Here is a 17,113-nt window from a genome sequence, read left to right as displayed (position 1 = left end):
ACTGCCCAACCACATGCTCCAATTTATGTGAATTAACATTACTAAGGCAGATCTAAATTCCACAATACAGACCTACTGCCCAGCACAGATCAATTCTGTGCCCCTTCTCTCACAACACAAGACATTCAGTTTTACCTCCCAGAACCAACTGATTAACACTATTCTTACACATACATTTTCACTCCCCACTAACGCACACTTTTTGATTGTGCCACCATCTGCCTTTATTTTGTGATTACCTGTAGTAGTACCCCTCTGTCTGGGTTCTGCTCTCTCCCATTAAGTGTTTCCATATTATATGCAGGTTGGGGGAGAGGAGGACAAAGGAGAGGATGTGTATCCAGGCTCTGTATTCTCTCCCAACCAATTTAAGGCTATAGGTGCAGCAGGAGCAGCATAAGGCTACAGGAACATCTTCATACTTAAAGGTATCAAGATAAGTGTCCGCAAAAAGAAATGGCAGGGAGGGCCTGAGAGCACTAGAGCTCTCAGCTCAGTCTTCATCCTCTCTCCTCCAAGCAAACACAAACTGCTCCACATGTCAAGAGCCCACACTGTCCATGACCCCATGGGGTAGCTTTGATTCTACTGTTCCCGATTCCTCCGCTCTGCCCTGCAAGTACGGCAGTCAGGTTGGGATTTCCCTATACTCCCTATAGGAGTTAAAAAAAACAACCTTTAACTTTGAATGCAAGAGGCAGCCCAACAGGTTTTACTCCAGGTCCCTACATATATCCTCTCCATCCCCACCAATGTCCTTATCATCTGGCTTACACCCTGGTTCTCCCAGACTCCCCTATGAGGTTCCAACCAGATCTGACAGCAAGTTTTCTAAAGAAAGAGTTTTTCAGCAGAAACTTTCTATGGGAATGTACATACCAGTTTCTACAAGGATGGAATTCCTGCCCAGAACAAAAGAGAGAGTTTCCCTTCTCCTACTATGCAATAATCACTGATGAGCAGTGATGAGGAGAAGAATCAGGTTCAAGGTCCTTGCTCTGCCTGATTCAGACAGGGACTTGAAGTTCAGCCTCCCCTGTTCCAGAAGAGAACCCTAAACACTAGGCTGTTCTGGGGAAAGTAAAGAAATATCTCTCCAAAGGTCTAGGATTCATCTGGGGCTTTTGAAGGGCAGGGAGAGGGAATCCAGTTTTTGTGGGTGTTTTTGTCCAACTCTACTCCCAGTGCCTCGCTTAGGCTAATAACCTGCAGGTTACATTGTATAGGAAGGCCATGAGTGCCAGAACATAACTGCCAATGGAAAGACAGTGAGCAGTATACTGGAGGGGTGGCTGCATGACTGGAAACAGATGTTATTTTATGCCATCATAACAATGTTTATGGTGGCACAAAGCAAAAGCAAAAAGCCAGCCATACTCTTTGTCATGCTACACATGTCCAAATTTATGGCTGCAACAAAAGACTGTAATAATTTGTGCCACTTTATTGCAGCAGACATCTATTTGCTTTATAGCGGGAGAGTGCAGGCAACCCAGAGCTGCCTACACTCTTCAGCCATCCCAGGCAGGTGCTGCTGGGGCTTGAGAGGTCTGATCTTGTGCACCCCAGGAATTCTCACACAAAATCAGGCCCCTCAAGCCCCAGGAGCACTTGGCTGGCTTTCCCTGCTTACAGAGAGGTGGTGCTGGGAAATCCTAGAGGTGCATCTCTGTAAGCAAGGAACCCCAGCTTTCTCCATTTATAGGGATGCACCCAAGAAATACCCAGGAGCACAGCTCTGGAGGAGGGGAAAAGACAGACAGGTGCTCAGAGGTACTGAGGGGCCTGGTCCTTCATGGGAATTCCTGGAGCATGCAGGACTGGGCCCTGAAGCCCTTGGAGAGCATGTTGCTCGTCCTGCAGACTGTGTATGTTTTGCCCAACGCAGTAGATCAGCTCTGCTGGGACACATTCACAGCACAGCTCATCTGCTTTACTGGGCAATGTCTCTTTTTAGACAGATTATTGTTGGGCAAACTTTTTTGGACTTTGTGGCATGGCAAGTGGCAAGGATGTCTGTACGCTCGCATGTGCTGCTCTAAAATATTTTCTGTTGCAATGAGTGACGTCTGTTTGTAGCCCATCTTGGACAGTCAGTGGAGAAAAGGGAAGGAGGGAGGTTGGGAGAGGAGCAGCAAAAAGTCTCCCACGTCCCCTTTAAAGTGTCCTCAGGGTGAATATGCTTCTCTTCAGATTCAAAGGGTTAAAATGCTTTCCCAGTTTGTTTTCCTCATCTAAAATAGCCTAATCCCACTGACAGTGAAAGTAAACACAGCCAGCTTCCCAAAGGCTTTTTTCCAACTCCCATACGTTCCCTTTCTTTCCTTGTTTGCCTGTTACTGCTTGTTGTCTACATCCTACTGACCACCCCCCAGCCCCCATGAAAGAAAAGCCATGACAGTGTCACAAGCTTCCTGTTTCTTCTCTGCAAGTGCTTTCATAGCTGCTTTACAGATGTCAAAGTCCATCCCGTAATCTGTTTGGGCCTGCAAGCATTTATTGCCAGAATAAATCCTGAGCTGAGGCTTTGGGTTTAGAGCAAGCAGCGAATGTCTGTGAGGATCATTTAGAGATCTGTGATAGGCCTTGATGAGTTCAAGTGCCACAGTCACTAGGCACAACTGCCAGATATGCTGTTTGATGCATTCAGCCTTCTTTTTCTGTAATTCGTCTACACAGAATTCTCCAATATAGTCACAATTCCATATTCTTAGAAGGCATTCAAAGCAGAGAGCTCTTGTGACTTCTTCACAAACAAGCTGTTATCAGTAGTCAAAGCATGCGTTTCACTGAGTGAACACAAACTTTCACTGGTACACTAGAACCCCTCATTTGTAAATTGCCTTGAGACAAATAAAGGCCTGGTTTTGCCATCCTGACTCACACAAGGAGAACCTTAATCCATGAGTCATCCCATTGCTTTCTCTGGAAATACACCTTTGGAGTAAAGCATGGTGAGACTACTAATGAAGTAAGATACTACTCAAAGGGCATATCTACATGAGATGTTTACTGAGCAGTCTCAGCATCTACACATACACCCTTATTAGGGCACACAAAACTAATAAACTCTGCATCAGGGTAGTACTTGTAAATACAAATGCTACCCTGCTGTGGAGTATTTTTGTGCGCAGTACTGCACATGTAAATGCTGACTGGCTGGCGGGGGCATGAGGGTACTTCAGCGTGGGGGCTGCCTGCTGCCTAGCCCTGTGCTGGAGCACCCTCATACCCCAGCCAGCCCCTCTGCAGCACACTGAGTTGGGTCAGAGCAGCCCCAGGCTGGCAGGCTGATCCCCCAGGCCCCTGCCAGCCAGGTCTGCTCCAACCCAGCTCAGTGTGCTGCACATAAATAAACTCTGGAGCCTATTGCTCCAAAGTTAATTGCTCCCAGGCACACATTCCAATGGCGCACCCAAGAGGAAAAAACTCCGGAGCAATAAGCTCTGTTTATTCATGCACACTAGTTGCATATGTAGACGCACCCAAAGTGAGCATAAGAAGCAGAATCAGGCATCACATGCATTTGTACCTAGATTAACTTCAAAATTGGCATTTTTTCAAAAAGTATTTCTTACATTAAATCTAGAGAAATGCTGCAGATATACAAATTAGGCAGTTTCTCTTAGCTTAAGATGACTTTTTAAAAGGCTACTAATCTAATTTCTACCGTGATTTTAGGAGTGTACATCTTGTTGGTTCATAACATGAGTCATTCAGTCAAGGATGAGAGAAGGTACTATATAACCATGCACAGATCTAGGATTTTGAAAAGGAGGGTACAGATGCCATGGCACATCATCACTTACAACACAGTTTTCTCCAGTAAAGAGAAGCTAGATACTTTACTAATATGCTAGAGGGCTAGCACTATATTATTCAGTTTAAGAGCAAAGCAAAAAAACAAATAATTATGGGAATATACACCAATTTCCTTGATTATATGTAAAGTTAACCCCCTGTCCCCAACAAACTAGGCAAAAGAGTAAAAAGTCCAAACATATCGTGTCATGAGTTCTACAGTCATTATAGTTAAATGCATTTCTCTTGTTCAGACAAGGTTCCTTGGGTGAATTTGATATCTTTTATTAGACCAACCCAAATAGTTGGAGAAAAGTTATTAAGCAAGCTTTTGGGTTCAAAAACCCTTCGTCAGGCTAAGGAAGCTTCAGCAGTTGGTGTGTGCTCTTCCTGGATGGAATGAAAAGTAAAGAAGTCAGGGGCTGGGCTGGGGAGTCAGTTGCCAGGCAGGTTATAATGTGTCAAAAATCCAATGTCTATGTTTAGTCTCTTGTTCAGATTCATAAAACAAAATCTAACCTTCTTGAGTGCCTTGACAGTGCTTGTAATACTTCACTGTCAGTCATTTCTACACCCGAATTAAGGTTTTTTGCTACAGCTAAGGACAGTCTACAGAGCTGGGAAATAGAAGAAAGACATTACCAGGAAGGGCTAACAGAGCAGACAACAGAGTTTCAGAAAAAAGGGTAGTTTGAATAGTGGAACATCAAGACCACTAAAAAGGAGAGAGGGTGCTTAACACCTGTGAAGTGGACCTTAGCAGGAATCGGAGAGATGATAATGAGCCATGAAGTTAATTTACTCTTTCAGCACCTGAATGGAAATGTCACTGCCCTGTCCAAGCAGTTGGGGTTAAACTTTGGGTGGAGCAGGAATCAAAGGGGGATGCAACTGCACCGCTTCTGGATCCACCCATGCTTATGTCCAATGTAAGTAACAAACAGTGTCAATTGCAAGTCTTTCACACAAACCGATCTAAAATTCACATTTTGGCTACTAGTCCAATACAGAGGTGGTTAGCCATGTTAGTCTGAAGTTGGGCAAAAGGTAGGACAGGGTGGCATCTTGAAGCCTAACTGGTTCAGGGAGGCATGGTCTTTCATAGGCAACAACTTATTTAGTCAGATGTCATGAAAAGACAGGCAGAAAGAAAAGCTAATATATAGAAGAGAAAGGGACAGTGGAAGGGGTCACGTATGTGATTCAGTCGGTAAGTATTAACCCTTTACTCAGTTGAATTGAGCAAGGAAATACTTAAGTATGCCAATCATGGTCAAGTCAGTTTGCCTTAAAATTCAGGTATTCGCAGGCAGTTCCCCAGCGCAGCTATTTGCTCAGCTTTATTAGGCTTCTCACTAGGGTTTATAGTTTCAGATTCAGATGTCACCAGGGACAGCTCAAAACTGCATAGTGTGAGCCATGTTGAAGCAGGAAGATAATATTGCATGTGATGTGCACTGTTCTTAATTATGTGGGTAGTGGGTAAAGTTAGCCTGAATATTTGGTCTGGAGGCTAAATGGTATCACATCATCAGCATTATGCCCAGATTGTGATATGAAGTGATTTCCTCCTCCTCCTCCTCCCTTCCCTTCCCTACACGCCCAAATGCAAACTGTTCTAGCAAAAAAAATCTCAAATACCAAGCACTGAGAAATACACAATGAACCTTGTCTCTTAAATGGAGATTATACACCCAGGTCTATTTTTGCAAGACATTTTTTCAGTTTAACATTTTAAAGTGAATCTGTGGCTAGTGAGAGGACACTTTTTCAAAACCAGTATAAAATGAAAATCTGCTACTCAGATTCAGTAAAGCTGCACTGATTATAGAAAAGGGTTTAAATTTGCATTTTATTGAGTTCTTGCAGTCTTTTATTGCTTAAGAACAGCAAAGAAAATAAGAACAGGCCTTTTAATATTAAATATGGTATACTTGTACCAGCTCTCTGCAGTCATTGGTATCATCCAAATCCAGGAACTCCCACTTTTTAGCTGGTGAACAGCATCTCCATTTTGTCTTGGTTAAGTTACTTAACTTCTCTGGCTTCTTCCCTATAAGAACATGTTTCTCCACTTTACAAGGGTGTTTGGCAGGGTTAATTAGTGAATGTAGTACAGCACTCAGCAAATACGTGGGGTGGCATAAATGTTTCACTGGAGGGGCTTGTAAAACTAAACCTGTGTATTGAGAATCATTCACTTACAAACTATTTGGTAGAGCTACATCTTGAAGAATAATATTGAGAAAGGATGCTTTTTTAATATAGAGACAAGTTTTAATCAGGTAAGATTTATGCTGATGCCCAATGAAACAGAAACTTCCATCCATCCCCTGATCTCTTCTTAATCCAAATTTTATCCTGAGGTATGTGACTATGTGGCTTCTGCTATTCCAGTTTTTACAAGATTTGTGAGATAGACAGCAAAGAGAGTTGGCATTTCTATAGAAATGCTAAAAAAAGAGGTTAGGAAAGTGGAGAGGAAGATATCAGATATTCCTTTTGAAACATACCAAAGCCACAGATGCAGAGAGCATTAGCTTCATTAACAAGTAAAGGGAAAGCTGATGCAACATTCACAGGGATTAAAATAATACCCCATCTCCTCTTTCCACCCTCCAAACCAGCCAACCATCAGCTCAGTCATGTGTGGCAAAAAACAGTCTACCTTATCTCATGTCACTAATTATACATACTGAGACTCCACTGGAGTGGTTAAGTGCTGAAGTGGTTAACTTGCTCTTGTTCCCCAGGAGCGATTTGTCCCTCTCTTTCCTATTGCATCTCTTTGTTCTTAGTGTTAAACTTCACTTTTTTCCATTGATAAAGAAAAAGGGGTTCTTTAAAGGAACCGCTCATTCTGAAGAGCAGCAGCAATATGAATGCCTCTCCTTGGTGTTTTAAAAGGCCTTTCTAACTCTGATATTAAAAAAACCACAACATTACCCATTTCTATCTTCTCATCTCACTCTCTTTTCTGCCTTGGGTTTCCCCAGTTAACTGATCTTTTTTGCCATACTACTGTAATTACTCTCTCCACATGCCCTCCAGCCTCTACAAAAAAGCCCTCAGGATGGATAAAGAACATGTATAACTACATCCAGATAATCTATGTTTATCATGGGCAATTGCACCAGCACCAATTTATACGAAAACGTCTAGTAAGCCTGTACAAATCAGGCAGGCTGAACATACACAGTGTGTGTGTGTTCATGTCTGAGAGAGAGAGAGAGAGAGATACCCAAGATGCGTATGTCCACCTGATATATGTATATATGCACAAATACAGTGTGTGCAAATGTAACAATTACCATCAGGGATTGCTGCTGGGAGCCACAACTGAGATTTATAATGCTAAAAATCATAAGCTACTTTCCCTTGAACTGAAGGATTTATTCATGAACAGGTGGCATACCTGACCAGCTACCGTATAGGGACACAAAGCACAAATTGAACAGGGAGTTATTGATGATCAGATTTTCAGGCTCCCATCTTCAAAGCCATGGAGGATTTACCTGTCCATCCAGTCACTCTACTAAATTCCTCCTCCCACTGGTCTCTGGTAGTTCTACCCCATGCTCCACTGCAGGAGTTCACATGTTTAACACAGAAAGGCTAGGGACAGACATTCAAAAAGCTGGAGCCTGAATTGATTCAATCTTTGCAGGTTAGTCTATCCTGTGTAGGTTGAACCAATCTGTAAGTGATTAGACATTCCCTTTTGAATCAGGAAATGCAGGTACATGCCTGCAGTGGCTCAGGCCAGATGCTGGGGGGCACTAGAGCAGCCTTTGGCTGCAGAGAAGCTGTGCTGGGGGGTGGGAGGGGAAGGCCATGGCCAACCCCAGCAGTAGCCTCAAGTAAACTGGCCAGGGAGGAGGTTTAATTCTCCCCTCCCTGTCCCATCGGCACAGACCTGAGCCGGCGTCTGCCTGGCACTCCCCCCTCACTGCTGCAGGGGCAGGAGCATGGCCAGACACCAGCCAGCATGGCCCCCTGAGGCAAAGGGGGCAGGGAGGGGGTTTATTCCCCACTCTGTCCCCAGGGGGCCATAGCCAGGGACTGCCAACCCCGACTGCTGCCTCTGCCAATCGCTCCCTGTATGGGGCGAGAGGCAGAATAAGCCTCCTCCCAGCCCCCTTCAACAGACACTGGAAGGAAGGAGGAAATAAATGCCCTCCCTACTCCTTCACCTAAGAAGGCCATGCTGGCTGGCCTCTGGCCACACCCCACCCCTGCCACTGCTGCCCCATCATGGTGTCCTGGAGTGCAAGTCTCTTCCTGGTGGGGGGGCTGCACTGTGGGCAGGAGCAGGGTGGGCAGAGCTGCCACAGACTGTGAGGCAAATGGTGGCAGTGCACTAGGAGGAGCTTGGGGGGCTATGGTCACCTCTCTGAGCCCTGGTGCCGCTGCTCACCCCATGCAATTTGTGGCAGCTCTGCCTGGCCGCAGCACAGCCCTACGAGGAAGAGGCTTGTGCTCCTGGGACACCATGACAGGGGCTGCTGCCCCCATCAGGGTTACTCCCCCCTGGCCACTTCAGCAGCAGGGGTGGGGGCATGGCCGGATGCCATTCTGGTATAGCCCCATTAAGGTAAAGGGGACAGGGAGGGGGTTAATTCTTCCCTCCATCCCCTCTTCTCCCCCCCCAACCCCGGGGACCACAGCCGGGGTTTGTCTTGCTGCGGGTAAACAGTGGAGGCAGCGGCCAGAGCTGGCAAGCCCCAGCTGCGGTCCTGGGTGGGGACAGCATCTGGCCATGCCCCAGGTGGCGGTGGGACAGTGGAGGTGAAGCCAAATGCGTAGTACAGCCCTGTGTACCAGGCATGGGCTGCTACCCGTACGGCTTCACTTCCACCGCTGTCTGCTCGCCCGGCACGGGTGGCGCCTACCAGTATGGCCAGAGTGGGCAACCCTGATGGTGATGGCAACAGCACTACCATTGGGGAAGTTGCAGGGGTAGCGCCTGTTCCACAGGGCTGTGCTGTACCCCTGCCACCGGGTAGGGGAACAGTGAGCAGGGCATGCCCAGCTCAGTGCCCAGCAGTTGCAGGTAATAGGGCTCGGGCCTGAGGAGGTGAGCCTGTGCCATGCACACCGCTGTGGGTAAAAGGGGGCACTGGGCAGGAGCTGCTCCCCCAGCTGCATGCTCAGCTGGCTCTGCCACAGGCTAGCTCCGTGTGGGTGGGACAAAGAGGAGCGGAAATTAAACCCTCCTCTGTCCCCATGTGCCGGAGGTGGCTGGCCATGCCCCCCCCGCTCCAGGTGAGGTGGGGGGAAAATGCCTGATAGGGGCTGCTACACCCCAGCCAGGCAGACACCAGCTGGGGTCCCCTGAGGGCAGAGGGGAGAGAGGGGGAAATAAACCCCCTCCCTGTCCCCTTCACCTCAAGGGGGCCATGCTGACCGGCATCTGGCCATGTCCCTGCCCCTGCTCAGACTAGAGAGCAGAGCGGGTGGGGCCAGCCCTGCTTCCTGGAGCAGACAGCACAGTCCAGCCCAGGGCTGCAGAGCATGCTGGGATGCTGGAGGACTCTGGTTTAACTTAAACCAAAAAGGGGTCTGGTACAGAAATTGCATAAACCAGTTTGGCCCAAATCAGTTAAGTCTGATACTACATTCAGCCAGGTTTACCTTAAACCAGTTTCAGACATTTTGAAACTGGTTTATGTGCACTGAGCTTCTGTTCTTTTGCAGGTTTAAACCAGTTTCTGATTACTTAAACAGGTTTATGTGTAACTTCTGTCCCTGGCCGAAGCGCTGTCTCCAGAGAGACTGCCAAATGTGTACTAGGCTTTCACAAGGAAAATGGGATGGGGCTTTGGTTACTCTGGGCTGTCAGCAAGATTTTTTTTCTATCTTGACCCAAAGAGTGGCACTGCAGTCTGCACTGACTCCATAGCCACCTTGGAGTGCCCTGAGCAACCTGCCCCGAACTCCGCTTTGGCCCTCTTGGGCATACTTATTTTAGGGTTCTCTTAGGCTGCTGCACTGCCTCATTTTTGCCGAAGAGCGTGTGGAGCAGAAGCAAGTGAGCATGGATGGCATACTCAACACCAGTGCTTCTGATCATACCACAGAAGCAGTAGAAACATACCCTATGTCTTGACATGCATGAAGAAGCACTGAAACAGTTAACTAAAGAGATGGAACTCAGCTTCAGACATCTGCTGCTCTGCATGTAATACCGGGTATATTGGAGGCTGAACAGTAGGAGGATAAACCCTTGAGGGGATTTCTCATGTGGGAGAAGAGTACCATCTCCCTCTCTTCACATTGTTCCAGCATGGGGTTGCTTCCTACCACTTCAGCAGCTCCCACCCACTCAATTTCTTTACAATGCCTCTAAACTGCTTCTCTACTCCCAACTTCAAGATGCAGAAAAAAAAGGTGGGAGTATGAAATCAGTTCAAGTCAGCAGCAAGAAAAGAAGTGGGGGCTTTAGCAGAATGTGGAGTATTAGAAAGCAGTTGGAATTAGCATTTGCAGCAGGTTCTGAGATTAAAAATAGGCTGCAGCCTCCCTCTGTCATCTTCCTCTAGCTTTTTAGCTCTCCCTCTTGTTCTCTTTCGCTTCCTCTCCCTCTCCCTGGGACTCACAGAAGCAAGAGACATTAGAGATGGATGAAACCTGCTAATCCATCTCCCTGCCACTCTAGGTTTGGACTACAGGACCTCTCTCTGTAGGCCAAGGTTTCCTGCAAAATGCAATTTGAATGACTTCTTCCCTCAGTCTAAATGATTGGAAGAGTCTCATTTGCTAAAAGGGATGGGGCCTGCCGTCCAACAGAGCATTTGAGCTTGTAACCAAGGAGATTAATCACTCCTCTTTTGGCTTAACTGCTTTAACAGCTTGGGGCTAACTCTCATGGACATTGAACAGAGATAACTATACAGCACTTTTATGGCCAAATATTCATTCAAAGGAGTAGGTTTGGGAGGGGTCATGTGTGCCACAGTCTCCATTCCTGAAGGGTAGAATAGTCTTCTGGACTATGCATTATTCTCTATTTTGCTGATAGTGGCATCTAAAGGCCACATCTACACATGTGATTTACTGAGGAGTAGACTAGTTAGCTCCACAGTAAAGCATCATTGTCTACATGTGCGGTGCAATTAAGCTGCAGTAAACTAATCAACTCCCCTGTAGGATAGTAGTCTGGGACAAGTACTATGCTACAGCAGAGTAGTTACGTTTGGCGAAACACACATGTAGACAGTGACAGGGCTGGCTGGGGCAGGAGGGCTGGCTAGCCCCACACTATATAGCACCCTTGTGTCCCAGCCATCCCCTCTGCAGCACACTGAGCTGGGGTGGAGCGCCCCAGGCAGACAGGCTGGCCCCTTGCCAGCGAGGGATTCTCTAACCCAGCTCAAGTGCTACAGTCGCAGGTGCAATACATTCCGGTGCAAACTGCACCAGTGTTTATTGTTACATGCTAATTACACATGTAAATACACCCAAAGATGTAAAGTGTAATATATGTCTGATGTAAAGCGTAATACACAACATTAGGATTCAAGAAAGCATTGCTGAGAGTTTCGTGACAGTCACATGTGTTGATACCCATATTTAGAGGGATAACTGAGTAGCCAGGACAGCAACTCATGTTATATGTATCAGGAAATTATTTTCTTCTGCCCTTTTACAGTATTGCACAATGATTTAGCTCAGCAGATGGCTAGTCAACCTCTCAATGATCAGGTACTGACTACTGATGGAAGCAGGATACTAGACTTAATGAACTAGGTATGTTCATCCAACATGGCAAATCCAGGAGAAAAAAAATCTTTCTACTATCAAACTGTGGAAGAGCTTCCAATAGGAAACTGAAAAGATCTCATTCTTTAAAAAATTTAGCATTAGACAAAACAGTGAAAAAATATGCTTTAGGGATTACCCACTTTATACTAACAGGGAGAGAAATGGTACAAGAAAGCAGCCTGTGCCATGTAACCCTGCACCTGTTGTGTATTAAGCAATTTGAACAAGTGCTTGCAAGTTTTTTAAATTTTGCCCAACCTGAACCAAGTGCTAGGAAAGTAACTCAGAATCACTCTGCACTGACTGCTGATTTAGTCTCTTATTCTTTGTTAGAGCAGCTGAGCAGTTAGCTGTGCTGCTCAGTCCTGGGAAGCCTTGTGTGGAGGTGCAATCTCTCATTAGCACCTCATTTCTTGTGCACACTCTTTGTGGAGCCACATTTTTTAATAGTAACATACTATTTTCCCCTCTTTGTGTCTTTCTGGTGATTAGAAAAATGCCTGCTAAGTCACTTGCAAAGGTGTTAGGCAAGAAGTAGGCATGGCCTGGTTAGTTAAAGGCATCTCAGAGATTTCTCACAGCAGAAAACAGCTGGCAATTTAAGCAGGGAAATGGCCCAAACCCTCCTGATCAAACCTTGTGCAACTAATAATACTGTCTCCTACTAACTCTCTGCGAAGATTTGAGAGTGCTATGAAATATTAATGTATTTGCCTATTAATACTTATATGAGGGATTTATTTAGAGAGATGGAAGCTTTTCTTTGGGAGCAGCCTCCTGTCTCCACAGATATAAATTAAGCACTGTGTAAACTAACAGCTCCACATAACTCTGTCCCAGGCTGCCAAAGGATTTAAGTTGGTGAAGAAGTTAAAGATTGGAAAGAATAATCCCATTGATCACCTGCACTCTATATTTGTTCTCACCCGTGCAGAAGCTGAGGCACTAAGAGCAGAACATGGCACTTCATGCCCTGAGTCGCACCTGCTACAACGTTGTTGGACCCAGTGTCATCATAAGAGGACGTAGTAACAAATCCTTACATTTCTGGCACTGGATGTGTCGATCTTGTAGTTTCCCCTCTGGTTTGCTGTCTCCTTGTTGTGGCACAGTAACACAGGGTTCCAGTTTTCCTGGAGTACAAGGTGGCCCTTTCACTCAGCCAGAAGGTCATCTTAAAGGGTAAATAGAGAAGCTGGAAGACCACAAATGATCCATTGGCTTTTCCAGGACACAAAAGTCCTTCAGCTCACTTGATGCAGGGATACTCCTGCAGCCCTGCCTGGCTCTCACTTGACTCCTAACAGTTCCAGGTTTTTCGATAGCAGGCATTGCTTGACCTCGACAGACTAAGGATGTTCGTGCTACTTTCTCTCTGGTCCGCCCACACCTTTCACTCCCCATTAAAACATGGCTGAAATAACCAATTATCCTCCCAAGCCATCTGCTTCCTTCACCTTCCCTGGACTAAGCAGTGTAGTTTGTCCTTGTGATTCTGGCAAGTGACAGGGGCTTCCCATCCTCTCTGAAAGCTCCAGCCGTGGGCCCCACAACACAAAGCTGGCACTCTGTTTCCTTCTGATGCTCAACTCCTTTACATGCAGTCTCCTTCTGCACTTGGTGCAACTCTGTCTCCTTAAGTTTGCTCACAGCCCCTTCCTATGCAGCTCTGTTAATGGAGAATTTCATTCCAGACCTTTTCTCTTTCCTTATGCTCTCACACTCTTTCCTACGGGGCCTTGCAATATTCTGAATTATCAAGGGTCCTCTGAGGACTACATCTGCCAAAATCCCTTTGACCCCAACTGAACTGAGACTGGGCCATGGCTGATTCATAACCTTTCTTAAAGAGACAGTACATACGCTCTTACTGTTTTATATCAGTACAGGATTTGGCCTTAAGACATAAGTCCAAATTCACACAAGTCTGTGATGGAGTTGAGAAAAGATCTTAGATATGTTGACTCTTGGGCCTCTACTTAAAGTACGGGACTAGTAATTCTCAAAATAGGGTATGCATATAGATATGCAGCAAAGTTCCAGCAGGTACTCACGATGAAGAAGGAAAGGGAAAGCAGAAGATGGGGAAAGAGGAAATACAGATGGAGGAAAAGGAAAAAATAGGAACTACACAGTATCTTTTTGGTCACTGGCAAGATCGTAGTGTGGTTATGGTAGCAGAAAGTGTCACTGGTATCCATGACATGGAACTACAAGGGTGCATACCCTATAATACAGTTAAGAAGGGGTATGTGCCCCCCCCCCCAAGTTTTGAGAAGTACTGCACTGGACCTTTCAAGATTTGGTCCTGTTCCCATGGCAAACCCCCACCTTGACTTCAGTGGGAGCTGGATTAAGCCCTCACAGCTGTAAACACTAGACTCAGAATCCTTAGCTCTCTGAGAAATACAGTATTTACCCAAGCATGAACCAGTGACACAGTGGTATTTACCAGAGAGTATGTGGATCACAGTGATTATTTTCTTGGAATTGGATTTAGAAGCAGTAGTTGAACCAGGGTCCCATCCTGCTATTACAGTCGTCTGTCTCAGGTATTGGGAATGTAAAGAAGAAGAAGAAACTCTGCTGGTAGCTCTAGCTGAGAGGTCAATGCAGAGCACAGAGAATGCCATTGGACTTTTGCAGAATTTCATAGGGATGGGAGACATTATCTTTGGCAACAAGTTCCATCCTGAAAGCAGAAACTTTCCATCTTGGTGATGCTGTGCAGTTAATGGTTTAGTTTTGCAGGAGTCACTGAGAGCATGTCTGTGTGTGCTGGGGGTTCTCTTAGGGCCAGAAGGAGGCGGCGATTCAGCCTGCTAAAATGAGTGGCCTGTGTCAGCTTTGCTTATTGTAAAGCAATAACAAAGCAAGGCTGGAATTTAAATTCAATATAACTTGGTTCCTGATTTTTTTTTATTACTGAATTTGTAATGCATGCACTTCTGTAGCAGTCACCACCATATTGTCTGGACATTAAATGCAGGATAGCCTAGGGTTATTCTGAGTACAGTTAAGGCACCAGATCATTTCCTGAAAGCTGATATTGGGGAAGCAAAGCCAGAGCACTATGAAGGGAAGCCAGGCTGCCTTGCCAAAGGTCAGCTAGTCAGTCAAAGACAATGCTGGCAGCTAGCTTCCTGCCATACCAGAGAGCCCTGTGTTTTGAATCCTCCAAGCCCAGAGAATGCCAAACAGCCATGAAACCTGGGCTATTCCAGCTGGGCTTTAGCTTCCTAGAGTTAGCTGTTCTCCAGGTGTGACCTTAGCTTACCCCGGCCTTTGTTTCTCTGAAGGAATCAGCCTCTCCTGAGATCTTTGGGCACCAGGGTACATTTTGCCAAAAGTTGCATGTTTTTAGCATTTCTGTAACTGCAGCCACAAACAGAAGGCGGCTATGGAATAGGAGTTTAAAAGTGAGGGACTTTGGATGTAGCTTCCCTTTGTCAGAGAAGACTAACATCCCAGCTCTGCTGTTTCAGCACCATTGCCTTCATTGGGTTTTTACTGTTTTTCCCACAGGAACATTTGTGTCTGCCTTCACAGTGCTGTGCGGAGCCCGGACTGACCTCCCTGACAGACACATGTGCTGTGTCTTCTGGTTGAACATTGCTGCAGCTCTCATTCAGATCCTGACGGCTATCGTGATGGTTGGCTGGATCATGAGTATATTTTGGGGGATGGACATGGTCATTCTTGCTAGTAAGTAGTGTATGATACTTCCCCCTTCCCCACCTCATTCATTTCTGGCTATATTGTTTGAACTCAGATGTGGCCCCTGCAACTACCAGAACTCAGCACTTGAAACAAGGAAAGTGGGAACTCCACCAGGTAGCTTTCATTGAATAACAAAGTGAAATGATACAGAAGAGGTATCTCAGCCGTACCACAGAAAGATTAGTTCTACCTCTCCTCAGTCCCCTCCCAGAACATCAAGCTGTTCACAGCCCCAGAAACAGCTGCATGTTGCTGCTAAAGCTGTCAGCCCCAAACTGTGCAAAGTTAACCAGTACATTGTTATTATGCTTCAGAACCAGCTGTGCTGTGATCACCGGGAATGGTTTGGAGCTGTCATTTTACTCTCTGTGAAGGCTAAGTAAGACCATAGGATACTAATTCACACCTGGAAAGTTTTCTACGCAGCCACAACGACTAGAAATTTCATATGCTTTTTTTTTAATTAATGAGGCCACTAGGGAAGTGGTAGTACTAAGCAGTGACCTCACACTGCTCAATCCTGCTATTGCTTTCCAATGGCTCCTTGCCTGATGTTGCAGCAGTTTGGGTTTGAGCAGAGGCAATTATTTTGGTTGGAGGGCTGCTTAATGAGTTTTGGTGAGCTGTGGAGGGCCGCAAGGGTAGCCCCACCCCTTGATGGAAGTCCCGCCCCTTAATCCCTGATTTTTGCCACCAGAAGTCCCTCCCTTTACCCCCAATAGTACTGCTTTTGGGAAAGGGGTTTGCCATCTTGGAACTGGAAAAAAACCAAATTATCTACTAAAAATCAAACATCCATAATAACATATATTAATTTTTTAAAAATATTTTTGTCCTGATTTGTGTGTGTTTATGTTGTGTATATAGAGACGATTGCATAATAGCTCAAAATGAAGTGTTACTCTTGTATATTGTGGGGATGTGGAGGGGTGGGTAGGTGGGTGGGTATAGGGTTTGTGGGGGCCTGTGGGTGTGTGTGTGTGGATGTGGGGTGTGAGGGAGGGTGTGTGTGGGTGGATAGGAGTTTTTTTGGGGGTGGTTGTGGGGATGTGTGGGTGGGTCTGGGGGTTGTGGGAGGCTGTGGGGTGCATGGAGGGGGAGGGTGGCTGGGGTGTGTGGGGGTGTGCATGGGGGGTGTGGGGGTGTGTGTGGTGGGGTGTGTGTGCATAGCAGTAAGCAGGGCTCCCCCCAAATGCACATGGTAGTGTGTGTGGGGGGTGCAAATGGGGAGGGCTGTGGGGGACAATGTGGGGTGAGTGCAGCATTTGTGGGCTGTGTGATTGTGTGTAGTGGAGGGTGTGGTTGTGGGCTTTGTGAGGGAGGGTTTGAGGGTATGGTGGGGTGTGCATGGGAGCCCCCCATGCACACCCCCCTGAGCCAGTCAGCAGCTGCCCCAGCCCAACAACCCAGAGCCCGCGTGCCCTGTGGCACCTCCCCGCTACCGCCAACAGCACGCAGCCCTAGCTCTGTCCCACGCCTGCTCTGGACTCACCCTGGCAGGAGCAGTTCAGCCAGAACCCGCGTGCACATCCCCAACACAGCCTGCTCCGCACCACCCGCCCGTGCCACTTCCTGCCGCCCCCTGGATACACACCTGGGCTGGGGCTACTCTGCAGCTGAACTGCCTTTCTAGGCAGCCCAGGAGGCAGCAGCTTTTTCCAGCTGCTGCTACTGCTGGCCCCAGCCCTGGGGTATCAGCAGAGACCCATGCAAACAGCCCCAACCTGACCCACCCAGTGCCTGCTCCAGACTTGCCCAGGCTCAGCAGCAGCAGCATTGGTAGCTGCCAGGCAGAAACTGCTGCTTGGGGTGGGGGAAAAGTGGCCCC

The 17,113-nt window shown here is 46.8% G+C and overlaps 1 protein-coding gene across 1 annotated transcript in view; it reads left to right on the top strand.

Annotated features, from left to right (window-relative positions):
- Positions 1-17,113, top strand: part of STUM (stum, mechanosensory transduction mediator homolog) — a gene marked incomplete at its 5' end in the record, with an annotated part of 97,552 nt that overhangs the window by 65,416 nt on the left and 15,023 nt on the right. The window contains one exon of the mRNA XM_025216402.1: positions 15,091-15,270. Coding sequence (XP_025072187.1) covers positions 15,091-15,270 — 180 coding nt within the window. The remainder of the gene's footprint in view (positions 1-15,090; positions 15,271-17,113) is intronic.

Source organism: Alligator sinensis, unplaced genomic scaffold (genome assembly GCF_000455745.1).
Source record: "Alligator sinensis unplaced genomic scaffold, ASM45574v1 scaffold138_1, whole genome shotgun sequence".
NCBI lineage: Eukaryota > Metazoa > Chordata > Crocodylia > Alligatoridae > Alligator > Alligator sinensis.
Note: the sequence above shows the minus strand (reverse complement) of the source record. Positions and strands in the feature narration are given on the sequence as shown.